At 36.6% G+C, this 24489-nt stretch overlaps 1 protein-coding gene across 2 annotated transcripts in view; it reads right to left on the reverse strand.

Moving 5' to 3' along the window:
* PDE6C (phosphodiesterase 6C) overlaps positions 1-24489 on the reverse strand; it is a 39070-nt gene continuing 14581 nt past the window's right edge. Inside the window, exons 2-22 of one of the 2 annotated variants that reach the window (XM_067552851.1) lie at positions 24207-24359; positions 24006-24095; positions 23603-23743; positions 22972-23046; positions 22820-22884; positions 22654-22720; positions 21721-21768; positions 21319-21468; positions 20493-20636; positions 20347-20415; positions 15895-16041; positions 15360-15467; positions 15136-15245; positions 12358-12445; positions 9077-9177; positions 7662-7769; positions 7319-7382; positions 5432-5506; positions 5208-5291; positions 4067-4217; positions 1-286 (exon numbers count right to left, since the gene is read on the reverse strand). In XM_067552851.1, the coding sequence (XP_067408952.1) occupies positions 219-286; positions 4067-4217; positions 5208-5291; positions 5432-5506; positions 7319-7382; positions 7662-7769; positions 9077-9177; positions 12358-12445; positions 15136-15245; positions 15360-15467; positions 15895-16041; positions 20347-20415; positions 20493-20636; positions 21319-21468; positions 21721-21768; positions 22654-22720; positions 22820-22884; positions 22972-23046; positions 23603-23743; positions 24006-24095; positions 24207-24359 (2106 nt within the window). In that variant the 3' untranslated portion in view covers positions 1-218. Of the gene's footprint in view, positions 287-958; positions 979-4066; positions 4218-5207; positions 5292-5431; positions 5507-7318; positions 7383-7661; positions 7770-9076; positions 9178-12357; positions 12446-15135; positions 15246-15359; positions 15468-15894; positions 16042-20346; positions 20416-20492; positions 20637-21318; positions 21469-21720; positions 21769-22653; positions 22721-22819; positions 22885-22971; positions 23047-23602; positions 23744-24005; positions 24096-24206; positions 24360-24489 lie in introns of those variants that run through there. The other variant, XM_067552852.1, reaches the window with a different exon arrangement.

Here is a 24489-nt window from a genome sequence, read left to right on the forward strand (position 1 = left end):
TTTGTCTTCATGATTTTCAATGGATACTGCTTTCTTTTATTCCATTAGTAATGACACCCAACAGATGGCAGTTGTTTAAGAGGGTTGTTTGGTCTATGCTACCCTATGCTTTGCAGAAATCCACTGAGGTGTTTTGAAGTTCTTTCTAGATGTTTTGTTTTATTTTTCCTGTAGCAGAAATATAGACTTTGAGATTCTTTTAGTGCCATTGAAATGCATTACAAAATTATACATGTTTTGGATTTGCCATCATCATCTCCACCACCTTTTCCTGCGTCTTGTTCGGCTAATAAAAAACAGAAAAAGAATGTGAATAATGAGCGAACATATATATTCCTTTAATTTTAATAAGCTTCATTTGTTGCTTTATGAATGTTAACTTTGTTACATGCATTTTAATTTTATTCTATAACACAAGTGTGTTTGTCCACTTGAAAACTGAACACATTTTCAGGATTTATATATTCTTGGATTAATAGTGCATGGAACAACCAAACACTATTGGCAAATGGTGCAGTAGTTAATATCAGCATTTATCAATGGACAAACACACACTGAACCACTTTTACTGGAAAGTTTCAGCAGTTATGTATACTTAATTCTGTCCCTCCCCACCCTACATCCCACAACTGAATAATGAAAGGGAATAAACTTTTTGATCAATATAATCTTTGAGACTATTTTGAGGGCAGAGGGGAATATGGAAACTTTCATTTGACCTATGTGCTGATTATGATGATATAAACTTTTACCCAGTGCTATATAAATCTGTTACCAATCAAGAGAGAGGTACTTTTTTGTATGTTAATATCTCTCTTAAATGATTCCACAGATTTTTATTGGTCAAAATTCTGATCTGTTCAGTATAGTAACTTGTTTTCAGATTCATTTTAAGTTAACATACCGATATTAGAATTAAAACTTACATTTGAAAGCTGTGGATCACCATGTTACTAGGTTATTTTCGACCCTTTCCACCTGCATTAAAACATGTCACATGATCAGTGTCCTACCCTCTGAAATTTGTGGATATAATTAAGAGTGTGATATTAAAAGTATTTGTTTTAATTTTATATCTTATCCTGTTTATTTTCTGTTCTGAACTTTCCACTGTAGTGGTTCAGCAAATATGTTTATTTTGTTTTTTATCTGCCACATAATTAGATAAGGAGGTATCATAACCAGGTCAATGTGATCTAAGGAAATGGCTGTAGTTCAACATATGTATCTCTGAATTGTTTGTATGAAGCAATTTAACAAACACACAACCAACGATTTGAAACAGAATAATTTTTAGACTAGTGACCTGTTCTCTTTATACATAGCCTTGATTTTGGTGGTTTAATAGTTTATCACATTCTGTACCTTGTAAACCTGCATGACTTCATCCCAATGTGTATTTTCAAAATACTGGATAATTCATAACCTTTTGTAATACTCTAAATTATGATAATATGCATATTGGGCAAGGTCTTCATTGACTGCAAGGGACCTATGCTGGTTTACACCAGCTGAGGATCTGGTCACTTGTGTCTTTAGAGATGTCTGCCTGTGTGAATATATTTCCTTGGGGATGACCCAATTTTATATAAGTTACAGTGACCATATTAACTGAGTAACCCCACACACCAGCACTTTTAAATGGTCACGTAATCCAGTGAAAATGCAAATTTGCTGTTCTTTCCAGAAATGTTATTTGATTGTTCTTTAAGTGGAATCTTAAGATTTAAAGGCTTGATCCTGCACATATTAAAAATCAGTGGGTGTGTGTCATTGACTTCAATGGACATAAAATCAGACCCTTAAACGATGATCTTTGCCAAGAATTTAGGAAGATGAAACTGTGTGTGTATGAAATGTTGTTATTTTCAGTGAGATTTTTTGGCACTTCTAGAAGTTACATCCTTAAATCGCAGTACATCAATATAATACTTTGCTCGTATTTGGTGTCTCTTGTGTTGTGCTTACCAACAGATCCAACTTGAAAGAGATAGGATTACTACTACATCAGGTAAGTATACAGATGCATATCAAATTAGGAGCAAATGGAATGTACTCTACACTTATGAAGTGTATATAATAGATATCCTGGTGCAATTTGGCAAACAATTCATTTCCTGCAGTTTTACTATAAGAATGAATTATTGGTGCAGTAGTCTATGCATGTTTATACAAAAGGTTGTATGTTTTTCTGATGTTAAACCTGACATGATAACTTAAGGTACTATACACTTTAAGCCGTATTTCTAAAATATAAAACTTTAATAATATTAATGTGGACAGTCTTTGATTTCAACACTTGACACACTTTGATGGACTTCCCTTTCAGAAATTGGTTTTGAATAAGTGATGCATTTTACAGCATGCTTTAACCATCTTTACAGTGTAGCCTTCTGAATTTTAGGTAGTATTATAGTTTAAATTAAGATTAGTTCTAGTTCAGCCTCTAACAGTGACTTGAGTGTGAACTTCCCCATCTGTATGATATAAGAAGAAAACTTACCTACTTCTCATGGATATTGTAAAGATTAGTTAATAAATTAATTATTGTATAGTGCCTTGAAGATGTAAAACATTATTTAAGAATAAATTGTTGTTTTTCTTCATGAAATTGTGCCTGCAGTTGCTCACTTTTGGAGTCATTTACCCTAGCTTGTGATCTCTGACCCTTTCAAAGTAACTCAACTGTTGAAGAGCTGGCACACTTTATCCCAAAGAGCTGATGTTCCAAATGCAGTTATAAAAATAACATTCACTCTTATGCCCTTTGAGGCATTCGGCCTTAGTTTCTACCAAATCAGAAGTCCTTTCTTGTCATTCCTTGAAGAAAAAGGTGAGGCTTAGTTATAACCTCTCCAGTTCATCAATAGAGTAAAACTGGTTGTTGAGTCATCACTAGCTCCTGGAAGTTAACCTGCATTAAACCATTTGAGGGATTATTTCTCTATCTTCCCTTTCCACTGACTGACCTTTCACGAGATGTTGATATTCTCCAGACTCAGGAAAAAGGTAAGACGGTTTTGTCTGTTCATGAAGAGTTGATGGGACCTAGTTTACTAGACCTGGCAACAACTATAATCAATTCTGTTAACAGCCAGGAAACCTGATCAGCTTCTACTAGGTTCCTCAGTATTCTGAGATCTCTGGTAGGTTCTGCATACTTGAAAAAGTTTAAATAAGGGAAGCATCCAGGTAGACACTCGTTACAAGACTGATTGAGGTTAGATCATAGGAAGAAAAATGCTTACTCCTTAGCTCCGCTATCAATGAAGATTTCCAATTACCATGTTGTGATAATGCAACATGGTCAACATTTTTGAATAAGCTTATCCCCATCATGGATCTCCTCCCTGACTTTCAGGAGTAGCCCATGAAATTTCAAATCCAGAAAGCGAGGTGTACACTTTGATGCTTCAAATGCAACAGCATTCTCTGACTTCTAAGAATGTAGTTTTAGCTTAAGACTTTGGAAATTGTTAGACTTATGAGGGATTTGCTTTCTTTGGCAGTGAAACTTGTGAAGAAAGATAAGACAGCAGGACAAAAGATCAATCCCAGAGATTTTTCCAGTTTTACAGGAAATATTTACTGCTTTCTTATTTCAAAAATAGTATACTGAACCATGTCCATGTTCTCAACTTGCATTCCATCCTCTGGGTAAGCAGAGACAAGCTCAAAATGCTTAATGCTTTATAGGTTGATGCCCACAGAGAACTTTCATTTCTTTGGCCCTTTTTGTGCCTGCAACTGCTTTATCCTTGGGTAAGTTGACAGACAGGATTTCACTTTCCCATCACCATGGCGATTTTGTCACATTTTCCAGCAATGCAGTCTAGGACATCAGACCAGTGTGTCCTGGATTATGTAATCTCAGCAAGTTACTCATCATTCCACTACACACGAAGCAAATTCTGATAGTTCTGGCCTCACATAGCATTAAAGTGCAATTCAATGGAATATACCCTTGAGAACTGAAAAAAATGTGTATTTGGATGTATGTGCTTTAGACAGAGAATATTCCAAGTGGTTGCCTAGTATATGAATGAAAACCTTAAAGATGCCTAACCTTTGGCTGCTGCTTCTTCCTGCTTTTTCTTTTCTTCCTCAATAATTTTCATCTTTGCTTCATATTCATCAGCCTGTGTTTTCCATTCCACCCTGTTGTTTTGAAGACCGTCTAACATAGGTGTAATTTCCTTGTGAAATCGTGAGAATTCCTAAATAAACAATATGAATTAGTAAATTGTCCATTTATAATGAATGGTGGCTTTCAGTTCTAGCATGACTACACAAATATTGTTGATGTGTACAGAAACTTCATTCGCTTTCACCTTCCAGAAGTTTTAGCTGTTTGATTATGTGGCAGGCACAGTGATAGGGATTTAGGTTTGTTTTGTGTGATGAGCTCAGCACTTTGTTGGTGTATGCCTAGCTTGAGGGTTTTTCTGTTGAAGAGAAAAGATGAAGAGCAGTTGTGGTGCTTGCTGGTACCATTCCATGGCCGGTAGTATATGAGGCATGTAGTAGTAGTGGAAATTTATAAGAAGCACCAAATTGTGTCAGTAACATCAAAGATCCAAATTATGTGCTGTAAATTCTACCTTTTTCCTTAAACCCCTCCTCCCCATCACAATGCACTCTCCTGGTGTGTCTTTGTCCATACTTGCTACAACATTTGTGGTATCTGAAGACTGGACTTTTACCTGTTGCTGTTCAAAATATTACATTTCATTCTACTTCATGGCATTTGGAAAGAACCTTAAAATCCAGAAGGCGTAGTAACACAGGCATTCCATTGCTGTTCAGAAGATGTGAACAACTCAACTACTTCCTATGCTAATCCACCACAGGTGCATAATTTTCATTGATCCCCAATTCATCCATGTGTTATGCCCTTCATGTTAGATGGGGCTCTGTGAGTTAGATCTTAATCTTTCAAGGAGCTAAGCACCTTCAGGAGATGCTGAGCACCCTAAATTCCTTGGGACTTCGAGGGGTTCCATGTTTCCAGAAGATGCTAAGCACCTTTTAGGAGTGAGTGCTACCATATACGAGGAGGTGAAAAATCATGACCCTTTGAATGACAGCTTTTCAAATGACTAGGAGGGCCCTGCTAACATCTAGAATGTTTTACTCCAAACTATTGTTTGTCACTCAGTGTGCCATTAGAACCAATGCAAAGAAAGAATAAAAGTTTTTATTCTTACCTTGTACACAAATGTGCACACAAAATCAATGAAACCAACTTGAAGCTTAGGCAATTCATCTGCTTTGTTTCTGTCCATCATAGGCTAGAAAAGAATATCAATATTTTAATGTGAATTTGCTACATTTTGATTCAATAATATGAAAATTGTAACTGACAAATATGTCTTCAGATGCTATTATTTTCATATTGATGGTAATGCTGTTTACATGTCAAAATACTTACAATTGGCTGTTGCTGTAGCACATTTCGCTCCAGATCACCTTGTTCCCAAAATTCATTCGCAACCATAAGGGCAACCTGAAAATGAGAATCTCCTGTGTTACTGACGTAGTATTAAGCAGTGCAATTGTAGAATGTTGCTGTAATATAGTCAAGTCTTTCCAGAAAATGGAAGTTTTCTTAGGATAAACTGAGTTATTATGTTGTTTCATTTAAAAAAACAACTAATTTTTTTCAAGCTAGGAGAGCTGCTGTTTTTTTAACTGGCAGAGTGATTCCTAATATATCCAGTAACACAGATCTGCCAGGCAGAAAGAAAATGTATAATCCTGTTACTGTAGCTATTAACTTAATGTTGCCATTATTTTGTTTGCTATCATGCTTATGCTTTTACTTGTGCATACTATGCATATATCTACAGAAATTACCTAGGAACTGATAGGAAACATTTCATGAGCCTTTTTTGGCATTCTAAATCTTGGAATATCTAATTTCCATAGACCACGAGGATTACTATTGCTTGGGTGAGCTAGTGCATGTGTTTGTTTGTTTATTTGCTTTTTGGCATTTTATTAAAGTACTGAAACCTTGTTACCAGCCTCCCTCCTGCAAGTTTTTGTGCTAACCACATTATATATTTGTGAGATGTTTGAAAGAGTTCTCCAGGAAGAGATAATTCTGGTAAATAAAAACAGCAAAATACCACTCTTTAATTACTGCAGACGTGTAGACATAAAGCTACTCCACATTTCAATCTGGGATGTCATATGGGATAGGGGAATTGCAGAAGAGGAGTGCTTTTGATAGTAAACAGATGGTATTTGCCCTTTCAGTGGTATTTTGGGGCATGCTCATTAAATGGTGGATTGTGGAAAATAATATTCACATGGTGTTCCAAAACAATAGAGCCATATAATAAAATCTCCTAATAATTATAGTGTATACTGCTTGGAATGCTTTGCAGCTCTGTCTCAGTGATACATTATTAGAATAGCCATCTGCAGGCTAATCAATATCTATGAGTCTGAAGTAGCTCTTTTGTTAGGCCTGCCTCTTTCATAGCTGATTCAAGATTTCATGACTAAGGAACTCTACTTTTAGCATACTCAGATGCCTATTGACAAATAAATAGGATTTCATTCTTGTGTGAAGGATCTTTTTGTTACTATGGATCTACATAGACTTTGTTCCATCCCAGTGGAGCCTTACAGAGATTTTAATTCTAGTTTTAGAATTGTTCAAGGAAATACCCAAGAGATCAGTTCTGATAAAGCCATCATTCAAGCATGGACAGCATTTCTAAGTAGTGATGTGCAAGATTATGTCCTCAAAACCATAAAAAGGCCATATTGTTATATCCATTTTAGAATGGTTTAGTCACACTAAAAGAGAGCAAGGATCTACAGTTGTCTGTATATTGGAGTCTAGTCTAAGATCATGCTATTGTAAAAGCTGCACCCTGAAACTGGCAGAGCAAGAGTTGGATAACAAAAATAAGTCACAGAGAATCAGTTATCAAGAAACCTTTAAAGAAAGCTAGAATGCATACTACATTGGGGAAAGCTATACTGACTGATTTGCAAGTGGGAAGATGGGGGAAACAGGACGAAGCCACAGGCGGGTCTTCGTATGGAGTGGCTAGTGCCCCAGATTACCTTAATCCATCCTTACTTCCAGAAAATAGTGTCCAATTCTCAGGCACAATTTGTAGATGCAAGTGATTGCACTTTCAGTTTTACACTTAAATATTTATCTATAGACTTGCAATATACAATTAATTTTCTCTATTATCATTCACTGATGATGTAGTGAGAGATAGCAAATATAAATTTGTGTGAAATCAAAATGTAAAATATTTGTATACAGTATTTTTTTTTTAAAGATACCAACCTGACTTTGCACCTCCCAAGGCTTGGTTATAGCAGACAGGTCACATCCAGTCATCATCATAGCCCTTTGAAGAAACAGAAATAGTGTAAGTATGTTGGAGAAAAAAACTAGGGGCCAGATTTTTAAAGGTATTCAGGCACCTAAATGTGTAGTTAGGAACCTAGTGGTATTTTCAAAAGTGCCTAGGAGACTAACTTCCATTGACTTCAATTTGGAGTTCAGGTGCCTAGTCACGTCTGAAAATCCTATTAGGAGCCTATCTGCATTTTATGGCTCCTAAATACTTCTTTCAATCGGTTACCTAAGGCCAGATTTTTAAAATAATAACATACTAACTACTTACATGATAACTTCTTTTTTGGTTGGGTCGATAGATACGTATTTAATTGCCTCCTCTTCTGTTTGCATTTTTTCAACTGCATCCACAATCTTTTGAAACATAGTCCTTTTCCTGTTTAAAAAAAAAAAGAAGAAGAATATTTCATGTATTGGTATCCAAAAATGTCTGAAGTTTTGCATAATGGGTACTTATATTATTGCTTTTCTAAAATAGTATGTTGACTTGGGCCAGATCTAACTCCAACTGATGTCACAGGGCATTTTTCCATTTATTTTAATGGGGATTATATTTTGATGATCATAGACTTTGCCATAGATTCCTGGCATGTAATGCTTTTGTCAATATATCAAGCTTTAATATGAAGCGAACTGATTTCCTAAATCTATATATTACTACTTGTGATACTTTTGCTTCTTGAACCTTATCCAAATATTGTCCAGGTTTACATATTTTCATTCATGATTGATTCTGCAAAGAAATGAACTGGAAAAGGTGAAAAGATCACTATTTATATAGAGACGTTAAGTAACATGCTATGTGATCCTTCTGGATGAGACGTGCTGTAGGGAGAGGTATATGTGTAAGTATTGCTTAATTAATCTCTTAATTTGCATTTAGTGGTTTCACCTCACTGGTCAAAGTTGTAACACAAATAAAACATTCTAATGTAATTAGAAATATTTATCATTCCATTATAAAAAGTGCATCAAATATGGATGACTTGTTGACTTTCCTGTTACGTGCCAGCTCTAAAATGTCAAAAGCCTTAAAACAGCTAAAGGAAAAGAGTTCTATGTGTCTTATAGAAAAACTTAAGAGCACTGGGGGCCTTATCCAGCATCCATTTTAGTCAGTGGGCGCTGGAGCAGGTTGGTAAGTTAGTAAATAGACAAATTATCTGATCTTTGGAATTCTTGACACATTTGACACTGGAGATTTTTTTAATGTCTGGATTTCTTTTATCATACTTTAATTTCTGTCCTAGGCCATCCCTGTTTAATTGTATGACAGCATTTTGACAATTTCAGTATAAGTGATTCTAGTACAATATCTCTACATAAAATACCACACACACACACGCACTTCAAATGGACTACAGTACCAACATCTCTAAGGCCTTTTATAATATTGTATGCACTGTCAATAGAAAATACTTGGATGGCCTAATAAAATGTATGCTGTACATCAATCAACATAGAGGAAAATTTGATTCATGTTTTGAGATTCAAAGACCTAATGTGAATCCAAGAAAATATTTTATTCCTTATAAGGAGCTCAAAGAATGAAGTTTGTTTCAGAATAACTTCATTTTAAAATATAGCTCTATAATCTGTTTATAACTAGGAAAAATGACAGTCATGAATTGTACAGGATTGAGGATTTTTTCAGTAGGAAGTTATACATAATTTAGTACTTACTTGAAATACAAAGCCAAGTCAGTTGCTATTATTGCAACTTCAAATAAATGTATAACGTTTTCAAACTGGCGCTTATTTAGGTTCTGGAAGATGTTTAAACTCTGCAAGATGGAAAGTTTACAAATTCAATTCCTCTTACAAAATTATCTTTGGTTTGTACTATATAGGCTGTACCTTAGTATATTACAATAAGTCTGCCATACAGGCAGCTATGGTTCCTTAAATTAAAATAAACTGTTAGATACATTTTTCGAAATCAGGTGTGGCTAAAAAAAAAATCTGATAATCTTACAATGTATTGTGAGGAGAACTGAAAATGGTTTAATAAAAACACCAAGATTATTTTTTGAGTATATTTTATATTCCATAGCCTAAACACTTGTGTTACTATTGATGTGATAGCATAATGACAGTAGTAAAACATTTTATTTAGAATTATCAGAAGCAATATACAAGTACAGTGTTATGGTAAGAGTGAGATTCCTCAAGCTTTCTTCAGTTTCTGAAAGGCCTTGAATATTGAATTATGTCTTAGAATAGCTTGGTTTAGGACAGTTGAAATTAGGAGGTAGTTAGATCCTTGATTTTTTTTAATAAAATAACAAAACAACTAACATGTATGCAGTGTTGTTGCAGCTGTGTTGTTCCCAGGATAGGGAGAGACAAGTTAGGTGAGGTAATATCTTTTATTGGACCAACTTCTGTTGTATTCTGTACTTGTATTGGACCATCTTCTCTTCAAGCTCTTCTGTACAAGCTCAAAAACTTGTCTCTCACCAATAGAAGTTGGTCCAATAAAATATATTACTTCACCTAACTTGTCTCTCTCAAACAAATAATACTTCTGCTTCCTTGGAGAAACCAAAGTAGTATGAATCTTTGGAGCTCCTGTGGAATTAGAACATCTGAGTAGCTACAATCTTCGTTTGCATGATGCAGTGTGCAGCCAACACATGCTCACCATGTGATTTAATTCTCCTTATTGGCTGGATCCCTGCCCATCCCATATTTAATCCAGACCACATTGTATCTGGGAGGTGCCTACTTGTTTGCCATTTTCAAACCTCTTAGAATAAAGATTGAGTGACACCTTTCTTAAAATGAATCAACAATTTGCTTGGCATGTAAAACAGCGGATTCTAATGAGGTATGATTATGAAAACATACAAAGCAGTTCCTGTATTCCTTGTACTGAGAATACACCAACCAAAACTTGCTTGAGTGAAATATCTGGTCTGCTCTTTTGTAGCAACTGAACGTAGAAGAACCTCCCAAGGGCCACCTCATTTTACATTAGCTCTCTTTTGGAGTCCGTGGTGGCACAAACTCCCTTACTGTACAACTCCTCTTGGGGCACAGTTGCTCCTTCACACATCTTGCAGTTTGAAGGGTCAGGAAGGGGATGACACCAGGCAAGGGCCCCACAGCCTTTTGAAATTCACAAGAATGGATAGCAACCTAACCATTCTCCACTTCAGAAGATAGACATGGTGGCGACATGTTCCCATTCCTACTGCTGCAAAGTTGAGAGCAGGGGCATAAGTGCTTGATAATTCCAAGACAGTAGTTGGGGAACCCCTGAAAGTTACAGTGCTGTAGTACCCTTAGATCCCCTACAGATTACTGTAGCATGGTTCTCAGAGGTAGGAATTATGGAGCATTAATTTTCCTGCTTCCTGGTAGTAAGGCTGTGGGTGTGTTTGTGATCCCACTCAATGGTGAAAGGTATGACTCTAATCTTATTGCTTGGAGAACAGAAGTCCTTAACTATCACCTCCTTTAAGATGCAGGATGGAGGGAATGACTACCCAGTGCCCTAAAGTCTTTGAAGGAAAAAGACCACCTGCCCTTTGGAGCAGGAAGGATCAGGCCACCAATCACCTCAGAAAAAACATCTGTTACATTTGGGAAGTCATGGGAAAAGGCAATGATTGGATGGGGCCAGGATAGATGGCCTATAGCTGTGAGATGGGCTTTACCACACCCACATCAGCAAACTATACATGGACCAGATAACTCTAGAACCCAGATCTGCCATGTTTTGGGGAGGATGTTTCGAAGATGTAACTCTGCTACCTGTATACACAATTAAAAACAAAAAAAATAACCTACAATACATGTTACACAGCAGTGCCAATTCATCATATTCCTTTGCTTGTATGTTGTATCCACATTCTCCACCTTTCATCTCTGTCTAGATTTTAAGCCTTTCATGTCAGTTATTCTTTTTTCCATGTTTTGTACAGTGTTCAGCACATTGTGGCCTTTGGGTCCTTCTTTTGAGCAGCACAACGAAGGGAATAGCTGCCTTTTGGTTATCCCACAAGGGTACGTCTACACTGCAATGAATACCTGTATCTGGCCCATTTCAGCTGACTCAAGGTCACAGGACTTGGGCTGCATGGCTATAAAACTGCAGTGTAGATGTTGGGGCATGGAACCTCTACACTGCAATTTTATAGCCCTGCAGCTGAACTCCACAACTCCCGGTCAGCTGCCGTGGGGCCAGCCACAAGTATTTTATTGCAATGTAGACATACCTAAAGAGTCTGAGCAGTCACAAGGTAGAGCTTCACCATCACTTTCTCAAGAACAGCACCCAGGGTCCCAAGCATGGAAAATTGAGGGAGTGAGGAGAACTAGTGGTGGGAGTTACAGCAAAGGAGCTATTGAGGGAGCGGGAAGAGTCCCAGTTATTTAATTAGTTGATTTTATTTTGGAAATCAGAAACATCGGTTAGTGAAGGTGGGGGCTGGAGGAGCCTGGAATCTTATTGCTAATCCCAGCCCAACCACTTATTTTGGGTACCAGATGCCACTTCTAGGAACTGAATACAGATCTCCGGAATCTCAGTCAAAAAAGCATTCTTTTATTTTGTGTTGCAGTTCAACATTAAATGTGTTGCAAAAGTAGAAAAAAGTGTAATCGAGTGAATTAAGCACGAAGGGTAAATCCTACAGTCCTCCTTCAGACCATATTTAGACAACAATTCTGTCGCTGTCAATGGAATTTGACTAACTGAAACCAGAATTTGTAAGAATTTCATTTGAACATCCTAGCTATTGTGAGCTTTGGTTAAAGCCTTAACGTTATTTGAATGTGTCTAATTTTTTTTAAAGTATTTTCTTGGAGATAATTCAAACAAAATATCCAGCCAGCGACCTAAGAGTAATGACTTCATCAGAGAGAGAAAAAGTTCAACTCAGGCCTCTTGGACAAGTCAGAATATATAAAGAGCTTTTGTATTTATCGGTTTCAGTGGAAAGTGTTTATATACTAACCTCATCTTGCAGCAGAGTTTTACTATATTCTAGATGATGTCTTTCTAAAATGGAAGAGCCATGAAGTCTTGCTAATGGAGAAGCTGATCTGTTGAAAAACAAGTAATTGTTTACAGTGTTTAAGTACATGTTTTTATGACTCTGTTTTAAGTTTGTAGCATAAAAGCTCTATTGATCTGTATATTCCACAAAGGAAATTTGAAATTGTTTAACATTCCTTGGCTAACCTAGCTCTGTGGTATGACGCAAAACAATACCTGGTTAAAAATGACAAAATTTGGATATGCCTTCATCACGGTCATTGCGAAAAGATTGAGAGACTTTCAAAGACACAAGGGACAGTTAGGTGCCTAACTCCCATTTGTGTCTTTGAAAATTTACCCCATTTTATCCTGTGTACTAGTTGTTCTTGTTTCTTTACTCAATGCACCTTCCCTGTATAGAAACGTACCTATTATCCAGCTGTTCGTATTTATTGCTTTGGTAGGCTCTTGACCTCCCTTCTGGTTGGTATCATTCAAAGTGGACTGTGTCCCTGCATTTCTAACGTATTATGGTTCGCTTAAATCTAATGTAACTACCATGTCAACTGTGCAATGCTATTTCATTCCTTTCATGTTCTGGGGCCCTATCCAGCAGGAAGTACTTACAGCTTTATGAACTTTGCAATCCCTGTGGGTTCATATATATTCAGCCTGTCACAGAAACTCTTCTTACCTCAGGCTCAGAGTTAAGCAGAAGTAATTCCAGCTCTACACTAGAGTTCTGGGGAGTGTGAGAGAGGGTCATGTCCATGCTTTATTCTAGTTGTTTCGAATCTGGCCTATGCTTAGCTTTCCTTTTTCTTTTCCTTGGCTAACAAGTCAATTTCTGGGGTGAACCAAGGAGGAATCTGCATGCCATTCACTAATCTGCACATGTGTATCTACTGTATCTTGATTTTACTAAGGCTTTTGAAACAGTCCCACATGACATTCTTATAAGTATATTAGAGAAATGTGGTCTAAATAAAATTACTATAAAGTGGGTGCAAAACTGGTTGAAAGACTGTACTCGAAGACTAGTTATGGTTCACAGTCAAACTGTGAGGAAATATCTAGTGGGGTCCCGCAGGGGTCAGTCCTGGGTCTCATACTATTCAATATTTTCATTAATGACTTGGATAACGGAGGGGAGAGAACACTTATACAATTTGCAGGTGATACCAAGCTGAGGGGGTTTGCAAGTACTTTGGAGGACAGGTTAGAATTCAAAACTACCTGGACAAATTAGAGAACTGGTCTAAAATCAGACCAATCAGATAAAATTCAATAAAAAAAAAGTACTAAGTACTTCACTTAGAAAGCAAAAATCAAATGCACAACTACAAAATGTGGTATAACTGACCCGGTGACAATACTGCTGAAAAGGATCGGGGGGTTATAATGGATCACAGATTGAAAGAATCAACAATGTGATACAATTGCAAAAAAAGCTAATATTCTGGGGGTCTATTAACAAGAGTGTTGTATTTAAGACTCAGGAGCTAAGTGTCCTGGTCTGCTTGACACTGGTGAGGCATCACCTGGAGTACTGTATTCAGTTGTGGGCTCCACATTTTAAGAAAGATGTGGACAAATTGGAGAGAGTCCAGAGGAGAGCAACAAAAATGATAAATGGTTTAGAAACTGTTCTATGAGGAAAAGTTAAAACGGGACACATTTTGTCTTGAAAAAAGAAGCCTGAGAGGGGACCTGATAAACAATTTTCAAATGTGTTAAAAGGCTGTTATAAAGAGGACTATGAGTTGTTCACCACGTTCACTAAAGGTAGGATAAGAAGCAATGGGCTTAATCTGCAGCATGGAAAATTTAGGTTATATATGAGGGTAATTAATTTCTGGAATAGGCTTCCAAAGGAGGTTTTGGAATCCCAGTCCTTGGAGGTTTTTAGTAACAGGCTAGACAAACACCTGTCAGGGATGGTCTTCTAGGTACACTTGGTCCTCCCTCAGTGCAGGGGGCAGGACTAAACTTCTCAAGGTCTCTTTCAGCCTTACACTTTTATGATTTTTAGCATGCAAGCTCAAGCTGAGATAGTGCAAGTCTGTCTAGCTAGGCGGGGAAGTACCTCTTTCACTGGCTCTTTCACTCAGCATAAAGGGGCCAGAATGGGGGTGAGGATCTTGCACCTGGGGCTTGATCTTGATGTACTGAAGTCAGCAGGAGTTTTGCCATTGATTTCAGAAGCAGCAGATTAAGTTCCTAGTCTTCATCTTCTAGGCTTTACACATCTCTACCCTGGCCTGCATCTTAAATCTTGTATCCTGTTGTGCTCCCTCTCACCAGCTTCACTCTGCCAACAGTGTTAGCTCTAATACCTGTTTCATTTCCTTCTCCCATTACTATCTTGCCTCTTAGGAATGGCATCCCTCAAAATCCAAGCACAAAAGTGGCTCACCCTGTCTCTATGACCAAATTAGGAAAAACATTAGCTAAGGGGATTCCTTCCTCAGATTCTCCCAGTGCATCTGGTCTTGGTGTTTTCATATAAACTATAAATTCTCTGGATCAGACTCTCTTGATAGATGTGCTTTTCATAGTGCTGAACACACAGTCCATGCTTTGCAAATAATTATGGAAAATAGTATAGTTTGTATCTTTGCATGTGGTGGTATGTTCACATCTTTCTTTTAGTTACTGGTGCAAATATTATATATACAGGTGTTTGTACATATATAATCAAAAACGAGACGGCTACCCCATGGAACATATATATAATCAGTGTATCTGAACTTACTTCATTTGATACAAATTATTGGTCCCTCTATGATCAATGTCATGGCAGAAAGCAGCAGCAACCATGGCGAAGGCTTCTAGATCAGTATAGTATTTCTTTAGTCTACCTGTCTATAAAGGTACAGAGACTTTTTTGAGTATATACCTCTTTGAATTTTACAATTCCTTTTGAAGTTAAAGAACTAAAAATTGATGGTAAGATAAGTTTACAGTGAGAAATCATACCATTAATAAGGTGAACATTGTCTGTCCCACATTGAATCCATGCCGCCAGTTATGGTAAGTGATAGCCCGATAACCCTTCCTGACTGTATACATCCATCTTGTAAGTACCTATTACAAATAAGAGGCATTTCATGATCAGTAATGTTAAACTATAACTAAGTCCTGGAATGTTTGTAAAATTAAGATAGAATTTAATATCTTTACAGGAAAGTCTGCAGCTTTTGTAACGCTGAAACATTTTTTCTAATTAAAATAAACATAGAAGCTAGCCACTGTTATATAACTTAATGCTGGTTTAATTTCTTATCTAAGCCACACAACAATTTACCACCTAGCTATACACACTTATTATGAATCTGTGAAAAATATCTACCCAGAACAATGGAAAAGAAAAATATAGAATAAGTTTTATATATAAAAATCTAGAATGGATGTCTGCTATTGTTGCTTCTAATATTTTACTATGAGGCAGCTCTAGTTAAAAGAACTTGAAACTGAGGGGAAAATGTACCTAATATGACATAATAAATCTGACCTCTGCTGGGACTTTGAACTTTTCAACCACATTTAGCTCAAAGAATAATCGTATTCCACATTTAATCAAGCCATGTTCTGTAACAGGAAAGTCACTGAAGCGAAATTCATAAAGTTCTACATCCTTTGGATCAGGTAATTCCTCTCTCTGTTAGGAAAAAAAAAAAGCACCACATCAGTTTTCCTTGTAAGAAGGAGATGAATAAATTTAGTTTTTACTTGCTTTTTTTTACTCACTCCATCCCTATAAACAGAATCCATGCTCAGGCCCATCATGTGTACATAGCTCTCAGGTGTCAATGCACACTATTGTATGTTAAACTATAATATGTACATTAGATCACTACTGCTTTATTCTGCTCAAACAAAGGGGATGGGTACCATTTTATTGCTTTCTGGAAACTGGTATTTCTTCTTCACCTGCATTTCAACAAAATCCACATTACAATTATAGTTTCTTTATCCATATATTGGGTAAAACTAATGGTTGCTTTATTTTAGAATGCATTTTTAATTATACATATAATTATTGAACTACTTCAGATTATTATTTTGTTACATACCTCATCAGTGGGCCTTCAGTGAATCTTTGGAATAGATTATCAACTGTACCTTATAAGTCATGGGTGCAACTGAGGGTGGGGAGGAGTCTGTCACAGTTCAGGGCTACCTGGACCTCTGACTCCCTTTCTTAGTCTCTTCTGAGTGCACCCCCTTCCAGATCTCAGGCCTCAGGCCTTCCATCTATGGCAGAATCCCATGATTATCCCACCATCAAAGATTACTCCGCAAGTGTGACTGGACTCAATATCCGCAGTTCTTCCCTTCGGGAACTTGTGACCAGCAGTGAATAAAGTGACCCAAAACATTCTTAAAACCATGTATTGTTGAATCTTAACAGTAGGAATACAGCATAGCAAGAGAAAAGCCTGTTTAGGGCAATAAAAGGCCTACGTGCCTTCCCTTAGCAGAGACTCCAGGTGGGCTAAGCTTCCTTGAGACACCCCCAACTTCAGGAAGGCAGTTTCTTCCCCTTAGCCATCTCACAAAACCAGTCCTTCTCCCCTCCACAGTGTCTCTATAAATCCTCTCAGCTTTTGATCTCTCCACCAGAGTCATCCCTAGGGTACGGTGAATTGGGGCGACTGCCCCGGGCCCTGCATTTGGGGGACCCCACACTTCACGCTGGGGGCGGGCGGGAGGCAGGCGGCTGCCACCATCCCCAGGTCACAGAATGGGTGACTTAGTCCTGGGAAAGCCGGTCTGGCAAGCCCACCCAGGGAGGTGGAGGTAGCATATCAGTTAATAGTTCTAGGTGTTTGCTGAGAAGCTCTTATCTGAACCATTGCTTGTCTTCCTGGGTAGTTTTCTTACCATCCGGCTATTAACCCAGTATACGTGTACAGTAAATATCTTAACAATGCTCAGACAAACATAGAGCGGATGGTAGTCGTAGATTACAGGAAACTCCCAATCCATCAGTCATTTGCCCCTCCTGCCCCAGTTGTGAGTAGTTCTGTTCCTGTTGTGTCTCTAGTGTAGTTTAGAGCAAACTCTGCTCTAAGCTACACTGGCTTCCAATGGTCCCAAGGGACCATTCTGGCAGCAGGGGACAGTCTGAGTGCATGCCCTTTCCCCCCAGGAATACCCCTTATTTTAGAGGCAAGTGTACACTGCGCACAGATTCTCTCACTCTCACAGAAATGTCCACTACTCTATCTGCGAGCTTGGTTTAAGATTCCTTTGCACTGAGGGATCATCACAAAGCAGACTTAATATGTGTGAAGATTTAGCTTTTAGAGTTATTAGAACAAAATAATTCTATTTTTACTTAACTTGCTTTATTTATATTAATTGCACTTATGCACACACAAATAACACATCAAGGCTATTTACTCATGACGCTCAAAAGTCAGGAAATGCAAAAATTAAAGCTCTTGTAGTAACTTTAATTTGCCCACATTGTGCATAAAGTATAATATATATTAAATAGGCTAACTGTTTATAATTATATGTACCCAGATCATATGTAGTGTTTTTCAATAGTACGTCTCAAAGCCCTTTACAAATGAAATCAGTGAACCATCAGATGAGGAAATTGGTAACTGAATATATTACAAATGTAATGTATGAGGATGAGAACTCTAATTTGGATTTCTCTTTAAAAGAGGACCTTGGTTGTGTATTAATGCTATGATTTTATATTTGATTTCCTTGTTTAAAAAAAACACAAAGAAACTGCCCATGCAAGTTAGGATTCCCACTTCATTGAAATGAATGGGGTGTGGAATGGTGATGTCACACCTTTGCAATTGTTGCTGTTTGATTGGAGATATTTGCAAATATTGATTTATGTACATGTAAAAATATTTCCACCTTTCCTCCCAAATATGGAATTTCCCTTTAAATGTACTCTGGTCTGAGTTCAAGAACAGAGAATGTTCAGACCTGGAGCAATGATAGTTTTATGGCTTTGTGAGCCACCAGATCTAGAAAACACCTGTTTTTCCCATTAGTGAGCTAGCATTCCAGGCTTTCTAATAGGATTAAACATTTGTCTGTAGCCCTGGCAGTGTGTGCGATTTCAGACCTTCAGTTCTTGTTACCCTGATGTATAGGAAAAGCTATTTAAATTAATTTCTAGAGGTTTTAAAAATCCATTCCAGCGTTTCATTTCACTTGGATACCCCCAAAGGGTAATTAAGGCACCTTGATTTACAAGTGGAGAGAGACAAAAATTAATAGCAATGTACATTTTTACAAGTCTTAAATTTAAAATAAATGTACTTTCAAATGTGATGGTATAAATGTTCTATTGGCACTCTTTTGGTTTCATGTTTTGTTTATATAATCAAATGTAATTTAACAAGATCTTTTAATGATAAAAACTTTGTACAGTTCTAATAACCTGACATTTGCAATGTTTTTAGAGGAAGGAGGAAGTAGGGGAAAGAGAGAGCTCATCTTACTGATGATTATCTAAAGCTTTAACCATAGATTCCTGTAACATGACAACGTAATAAAAAACAGCTAACTAAAGCATTTCAGATACCTATCAGATTACAGAAACCCAGCAGGTGCTACTACTGTTATTAACCTCCATCAACCTACATTCACTACTTATTCTGGTACCACTGATAATTTCCTCCTCTTTATATGTATGTTGTACTAATACACAAACACACATATACCTTTAAATTGAGTTTTTGCCATTTTTATATAAAGCAGGTTCCCATATAAAACTCAATAATATCACGCATGCCGACTGAATGACAAATGAGCAGAATCAATCCCATTAATCATAAAATAAAATAAATTAAATTAAAATGATTAAGAGAAGCAAATAGTCATGCATTTTAAGAAGACAGTTATAACTCCTTCAGACTGCAGTAGTAACTAGTCCCTTTTTATCTCTGGAAAATAAGAGCTTGAGTCTGCAAACATTTAAGAATGTAAGTAATTTTCAGTCTAACTACCCATGTGAGTGACGTTAAGCAAGTGTCTAAATATTTGGAAGATCAGGGCCTAAGTCTGCATGCTGTGCATGATAGTGTGTGAACCCAATGTGTCTGTCCAGATATCAAAAACATATTCATTGTTTATTTTCTTGATATCTATCATGCCATTACTGGTCAACATAATGGTGTGAATGTTAATTGTGTTTGTACAGTGCCTAATGCAATGGAATCTTGCTTCATGACTGGGGTGTTTAGGCACTAATGCTATACAAATAATAAAGAATTCTCGGTGCAACACCGACTTTTCGATAGAGATGCACCACAGATGACTTTAGCTCAAAGTCTTTTTTGTTTTAAACAACCTAACTCATCCTTGTTCTTTTCTCTCTCTTATCTTACTTTAGCATTTTTCAAAGGTATTGTGCAAACATGTTCTACTAGTCGCAAGTTGCCTATTTATTTAAAATGTATTGTTGCTTTGTGAACATTCAGGTCAGTCCTAGTTCCTAATTTTGCACTTTGTCCCTTTTTACCTACTTCTGACAATCAAATAATGCAAGTAAAGTATTCAGCTTCCCTCCCGTCTAGTGATGCTCACCAGGCTGCCTAGAATAGAATTTGGTCCATTTTCTTTGAGTCGGGATATGGTCACAATGATCCCTGGGCAGTTCAACTCCTCTTGAGCAGTACAAAATCTTTACTTCCTGCATTGCCTCTGACACAGATTTTCATATGGGGAGGGGGTGCTGATTGAGGGGGATGGTACCATGGGAAGTGTATAGGTTGCATGTCAGTGTATAAGAGAACCTAACATATTGCAAGATATTTTTATGAGGCATCTGCCTTGGACCCATAGAGCTGATGACTACTCTAAATATGTTGTATTAAGTAGAAGAAGGGTAATAACACATTTTTAACACAAATACAAAGGAGACCCATCACAGTCTGAAGTTAATGGGCTATTGAACGTTTAATAATCAGGTTTCATCACTTACCAAAATCTTGAGGAGGGCTTTCTCATCACAGTCTTCAGTACTATTTACATTTAATTTCTCTTTGTATTTCTAAAATGAAAATAAATGAAAAATTAAGTTTCTGTACCACAAGCTTCAGGACTCTATGGAACTAGATAGATACTCACCAATATGGATTGAATTTCTTCAGGGGTGGCCTTTGTCTGGTACATGAGCATTTCCTGAGCAATGTCTTTCCTATTTTCAAGCTTATTCATTTTGTCATAGGTGTCAGTATTTAAAACAGACCATCCAAGGAATTGTGTAAGACTCTGGAACAAAGCAGAAGAAAATGGAGATAATGCAGTGACAATTCATTTGGCTTAATATTAAAGGGAACTCCTTAAAATGTCCAGCTAGGTACTTGTATGCCTCCCACCAACATAGCCTCAGAGCACCTCACAAACTTTAATACATGCAGCTTCACAACAGCCATGGGGAAGCATTTTCCCCATTTTGCAGATAGGGGTCTGAGGTGCCCTGTGTCTAGGTGCACAACCTCATTGATGTCAATCGGACTTTACCCAGGTTTGCTCTCAAGGAGCTCCTGACAGGATCAGGGCCTTAGGGGTGACATCCAGTGAATCAGATGGTCTGTCATGTCTGCCCTGAAGATTACAAATATTACAAATATAAAGATTACAAATTCATGTCAGTTGAATGGTTTTGACCATCCTTAACTAATCGAATACTATGGGATTTTTTTGTTTCTTTGTTAGAATTATTTTGTATAGTATCTGCCATCTGTACACTACTGGAAAAAATCCATTGTAACTCTACAAGTTCGTAAAGAGTTTTAATGGAAATACTTAAATCATAATTAAGAGGATAACAAGCTTTCAGTATAATTGCTATCTAAAATAATCTTTTTAGTAATTTTTAACTGAGACTTAACAAAAAATCTCTCTTAACCTTAAATGATCACTTTAAAATCTTTCATCTCATTAAACCTACTTCGGTGATCTGTTCATCAAATTCATCAAAGGGCTTTCCATCTTTTCGGTTGTAAAATGTAGCTACTCCCACAATTTCTTCTTTTTTGTTGACAATAGGCAAAGACAGGACATTTTTGATAATCCAGTTTGTCTCATCCACAGGTCCTTTCTGCAAGCAAACCAAAAGAATAGGAAATGTTGCATCATTCTTTAAAATAGTAATACAAATTTTTGGTATTATAATTGTAAATGTCACAGTTGGTACCAAAAGATCACAAGTAAGTACAATAACAAAATTATCAACCACCCTTACAACTATGGGATGGATTAATATTTGTGCAAACAGCTTTATGCTAATGGATGGATGGCATTAGGGTACTTTCTTACAATAATTACAATAAAAGAAATATTATGTTATTACCTGAAATGTGAAATAATCATCTGCTCGTGCATTCATCATGTTACAAATCTGTGGCATAAGGAAATGAAAAAAAACATTGTTTAGGTGCAGTATCTACACTCAAATCTATAGTCTGGCATTTTTAAAAAGCATATTCATTTTCTAAGAGAAAATTAATTAGCAGACTAGTCATTTTACAGAAATCAAAACTATTATTAAAGTAGAATGAGATACTCCAGTTTATGCCACTTGGAGTGCTGAGAGCACTCTGCCTTGTGTATGGTGCTCATAATGTATTTTATTAAGCACAATAGTTGCTTAACGGTTTGCAGGAAGCAGGAAAATTTTAGGGCAGGAAGTAAAGAAGAATATTATATCCACTTTGTAACTGCATGGGGAATTTTAGGAAGAGGTAAATACTTGAGCTGAAACTCAGCTCACCAGAATTAACCCCTACTCTTACAAAAAGTGCCACAGGATCAGTAATGACTACAGTACACAGATACCTTTAATTTTGTATATCCTCTGAAACACAATATCTTACATCATGCTGAAGCCTTGGTTCAGTATTGCTTTGGGTCCAAGCCATTTGTCTGCTTATACTCTGTACAAGGACTAAAACTAAACAGAAAATTCTACAAGTTTGTTTGTTTGCGCTGCTGACAGATCATCCTTTCATGAGAGTGAGTTTGTATGCCTGCAACATGAACCAGAGGCATAAGCTGCCCTCCTATCGATGAGATGTCCTAAAATCTGTGGGGAAATTTCCAGGCTATTGATTGGCCCCTGTTCCACATGGCAGCTATGATCCTGGAGACAGTGTGATAGTCTCATATAGGCATTTATTTCCAATCATTTAGCCAATATCAGGAAGTTTTGATGTTGGTTTCTGAAGTCTCTGCTTGATCAAAGATCTCTCTCAAATGTGTAACTCTTTTTTTGCAATTAACTTACAAATCCATTTTCAGCAACATACGTTGGTAATCCACTGACAAGACTCCAGTGATCTGCAGGAGGTGAACTGTAGAGACAGAATGAGATTGAATAAATTAATGTCACAGACATAAACATGTTACAGTTCTACCTGATAAATGCCGCTAACAAGCTGACAATTACTTACGGAATGACTTTGATTTCTTCTTTTCCAAGTAAAATATAATCAATAATCTTATAAAAGATGACTTCCTAAATAAAAATGGAGAAAAAACATACATTAATTAACCTGTAAAACTAAATTCCAAAATTATGTAAAAAGCAAGCATTTATATTTACTCTGCCATCTGGTGTTTTTGGTCCTTTATAAGGCTCTACTTCTCCCAACTTGATTGGCCATTCATCATAGAACTCCTAAAAATAATTACACACAGATTAACAAAAAAAGCAATTTCTCAGTTATATACCAATAGGTAACGTGAAATCCATGGACAGTAATTTATGCTATACTTTTCTATAACCATACTTGGTCTGGTCACATCTCAAAACAGTATGAAGAAAACATTGTTAAATATACACCAAGCAAACATTTTAGCAAGTAAATTGAAGTTTGTTGAGAAACCCAATGCCAGCACACTGCATGGCTTTATCAACATTGTAGTGGGTGGGAGAAGTATATAATAAAAATAACCACCTGAGCCCAATCTGCATGCCTTACTCACATGGCCTGCCCTATTTTTATATATTTCACATAGAATTTCTGTGACTCTTATTAATTTAATATAGGTTGTGTCTCATGGCATTTGAAACCACACTTAGAAAGCATAGCACATTGATTCCATAGAAAAAAGCACATTAGAGATATCCATGACAGACAGATTAAGCAGTTTGAGGGATTAATTTTTGATAATGATCTTGAGTTAAGTGTATTCTACATTGTCAAGTAATTACAAGTAATTCAAGTGGTTACCTTCTCTTTGGTCATATCCAGCAGACCAACAGAGTATCTTTCACAGTTCAAATAGATTCGAACAGTGTACAGTGCTTTGTGAAACTGTCGCTCAATATCTGTCAGTTCTTCAAATACTTTGTTGGCAGACCATAAAAGCATCTGCTTACAATGAGAGAAGATAAATAAATATTCAGGTGGTGAAAAGAAAAAGTATTACAGATTAAAAGAAAACATAGCTTCTTGAATTTCAGGTATTAAAGAATGAATTTATAATAAATGTTGATACCATTCTGTAACATGATCGATATATCCTACCCTTGTTTTTATGTATTTTCTGTGGAACAGTGTGAGAACATATCATTAGTAATGATTTCACATAAGAAAAGAAAATGAAGGTTTTCATTAACAAATGCTTCTTTACCTGACTTCTTCGGGTTTCAATATTGTAGAGATATGTGGTATGGTATTGTTTTAGGGCAACAGAAACAAAATTGAGGTATTTCTTAAAGACCTAGAAATGATAGAAAACAAAAATAAGACAAAATATCACACCAAGTAACAGGTACTACCATACTTATTGTTAAAAGAACAATTGTGTTCCTGTTTTAATGTCTACAGTTACCTCTTCATCCTCTTTAGAGAATTCGGGGGCATTTAATTTGTTAAGTGCCATTACAACAGCAAGCACCTCCTTGCCCTGCATAATAGGGATCGCCAACATGTTGTTAGTTGTGTAACCAGTTTGTTTGTCCACAAAGTCAGAAAAATGGTTATTCTGAAAAAACAAACAAAAACCAAACCACATTTAATGAGCACAATGAGGACCATTTGTTATTTATTTGTTACTTATTTACATAGTGCCATAAATGTGACTGGAGTTTCACTATGCAGAAAAAGATGGATTC

This window comes from Emydura macquarii, unplaced genomic scaffold, assembly GCF_026122565.2.
Source record: "Emydura macquarii macquarii isolate MOO-44397 ecotype Brisbane River unplaced genomic scaffold, CSIRO-AGI_Emac_v2 contig_1390, whole genome shotgun sequence".
Classification (NCBI taxonomy): Eukaryota; Metazoa; Chordata; order Testudines; family Chelidae; genus Emydura; species Emydura macquarii.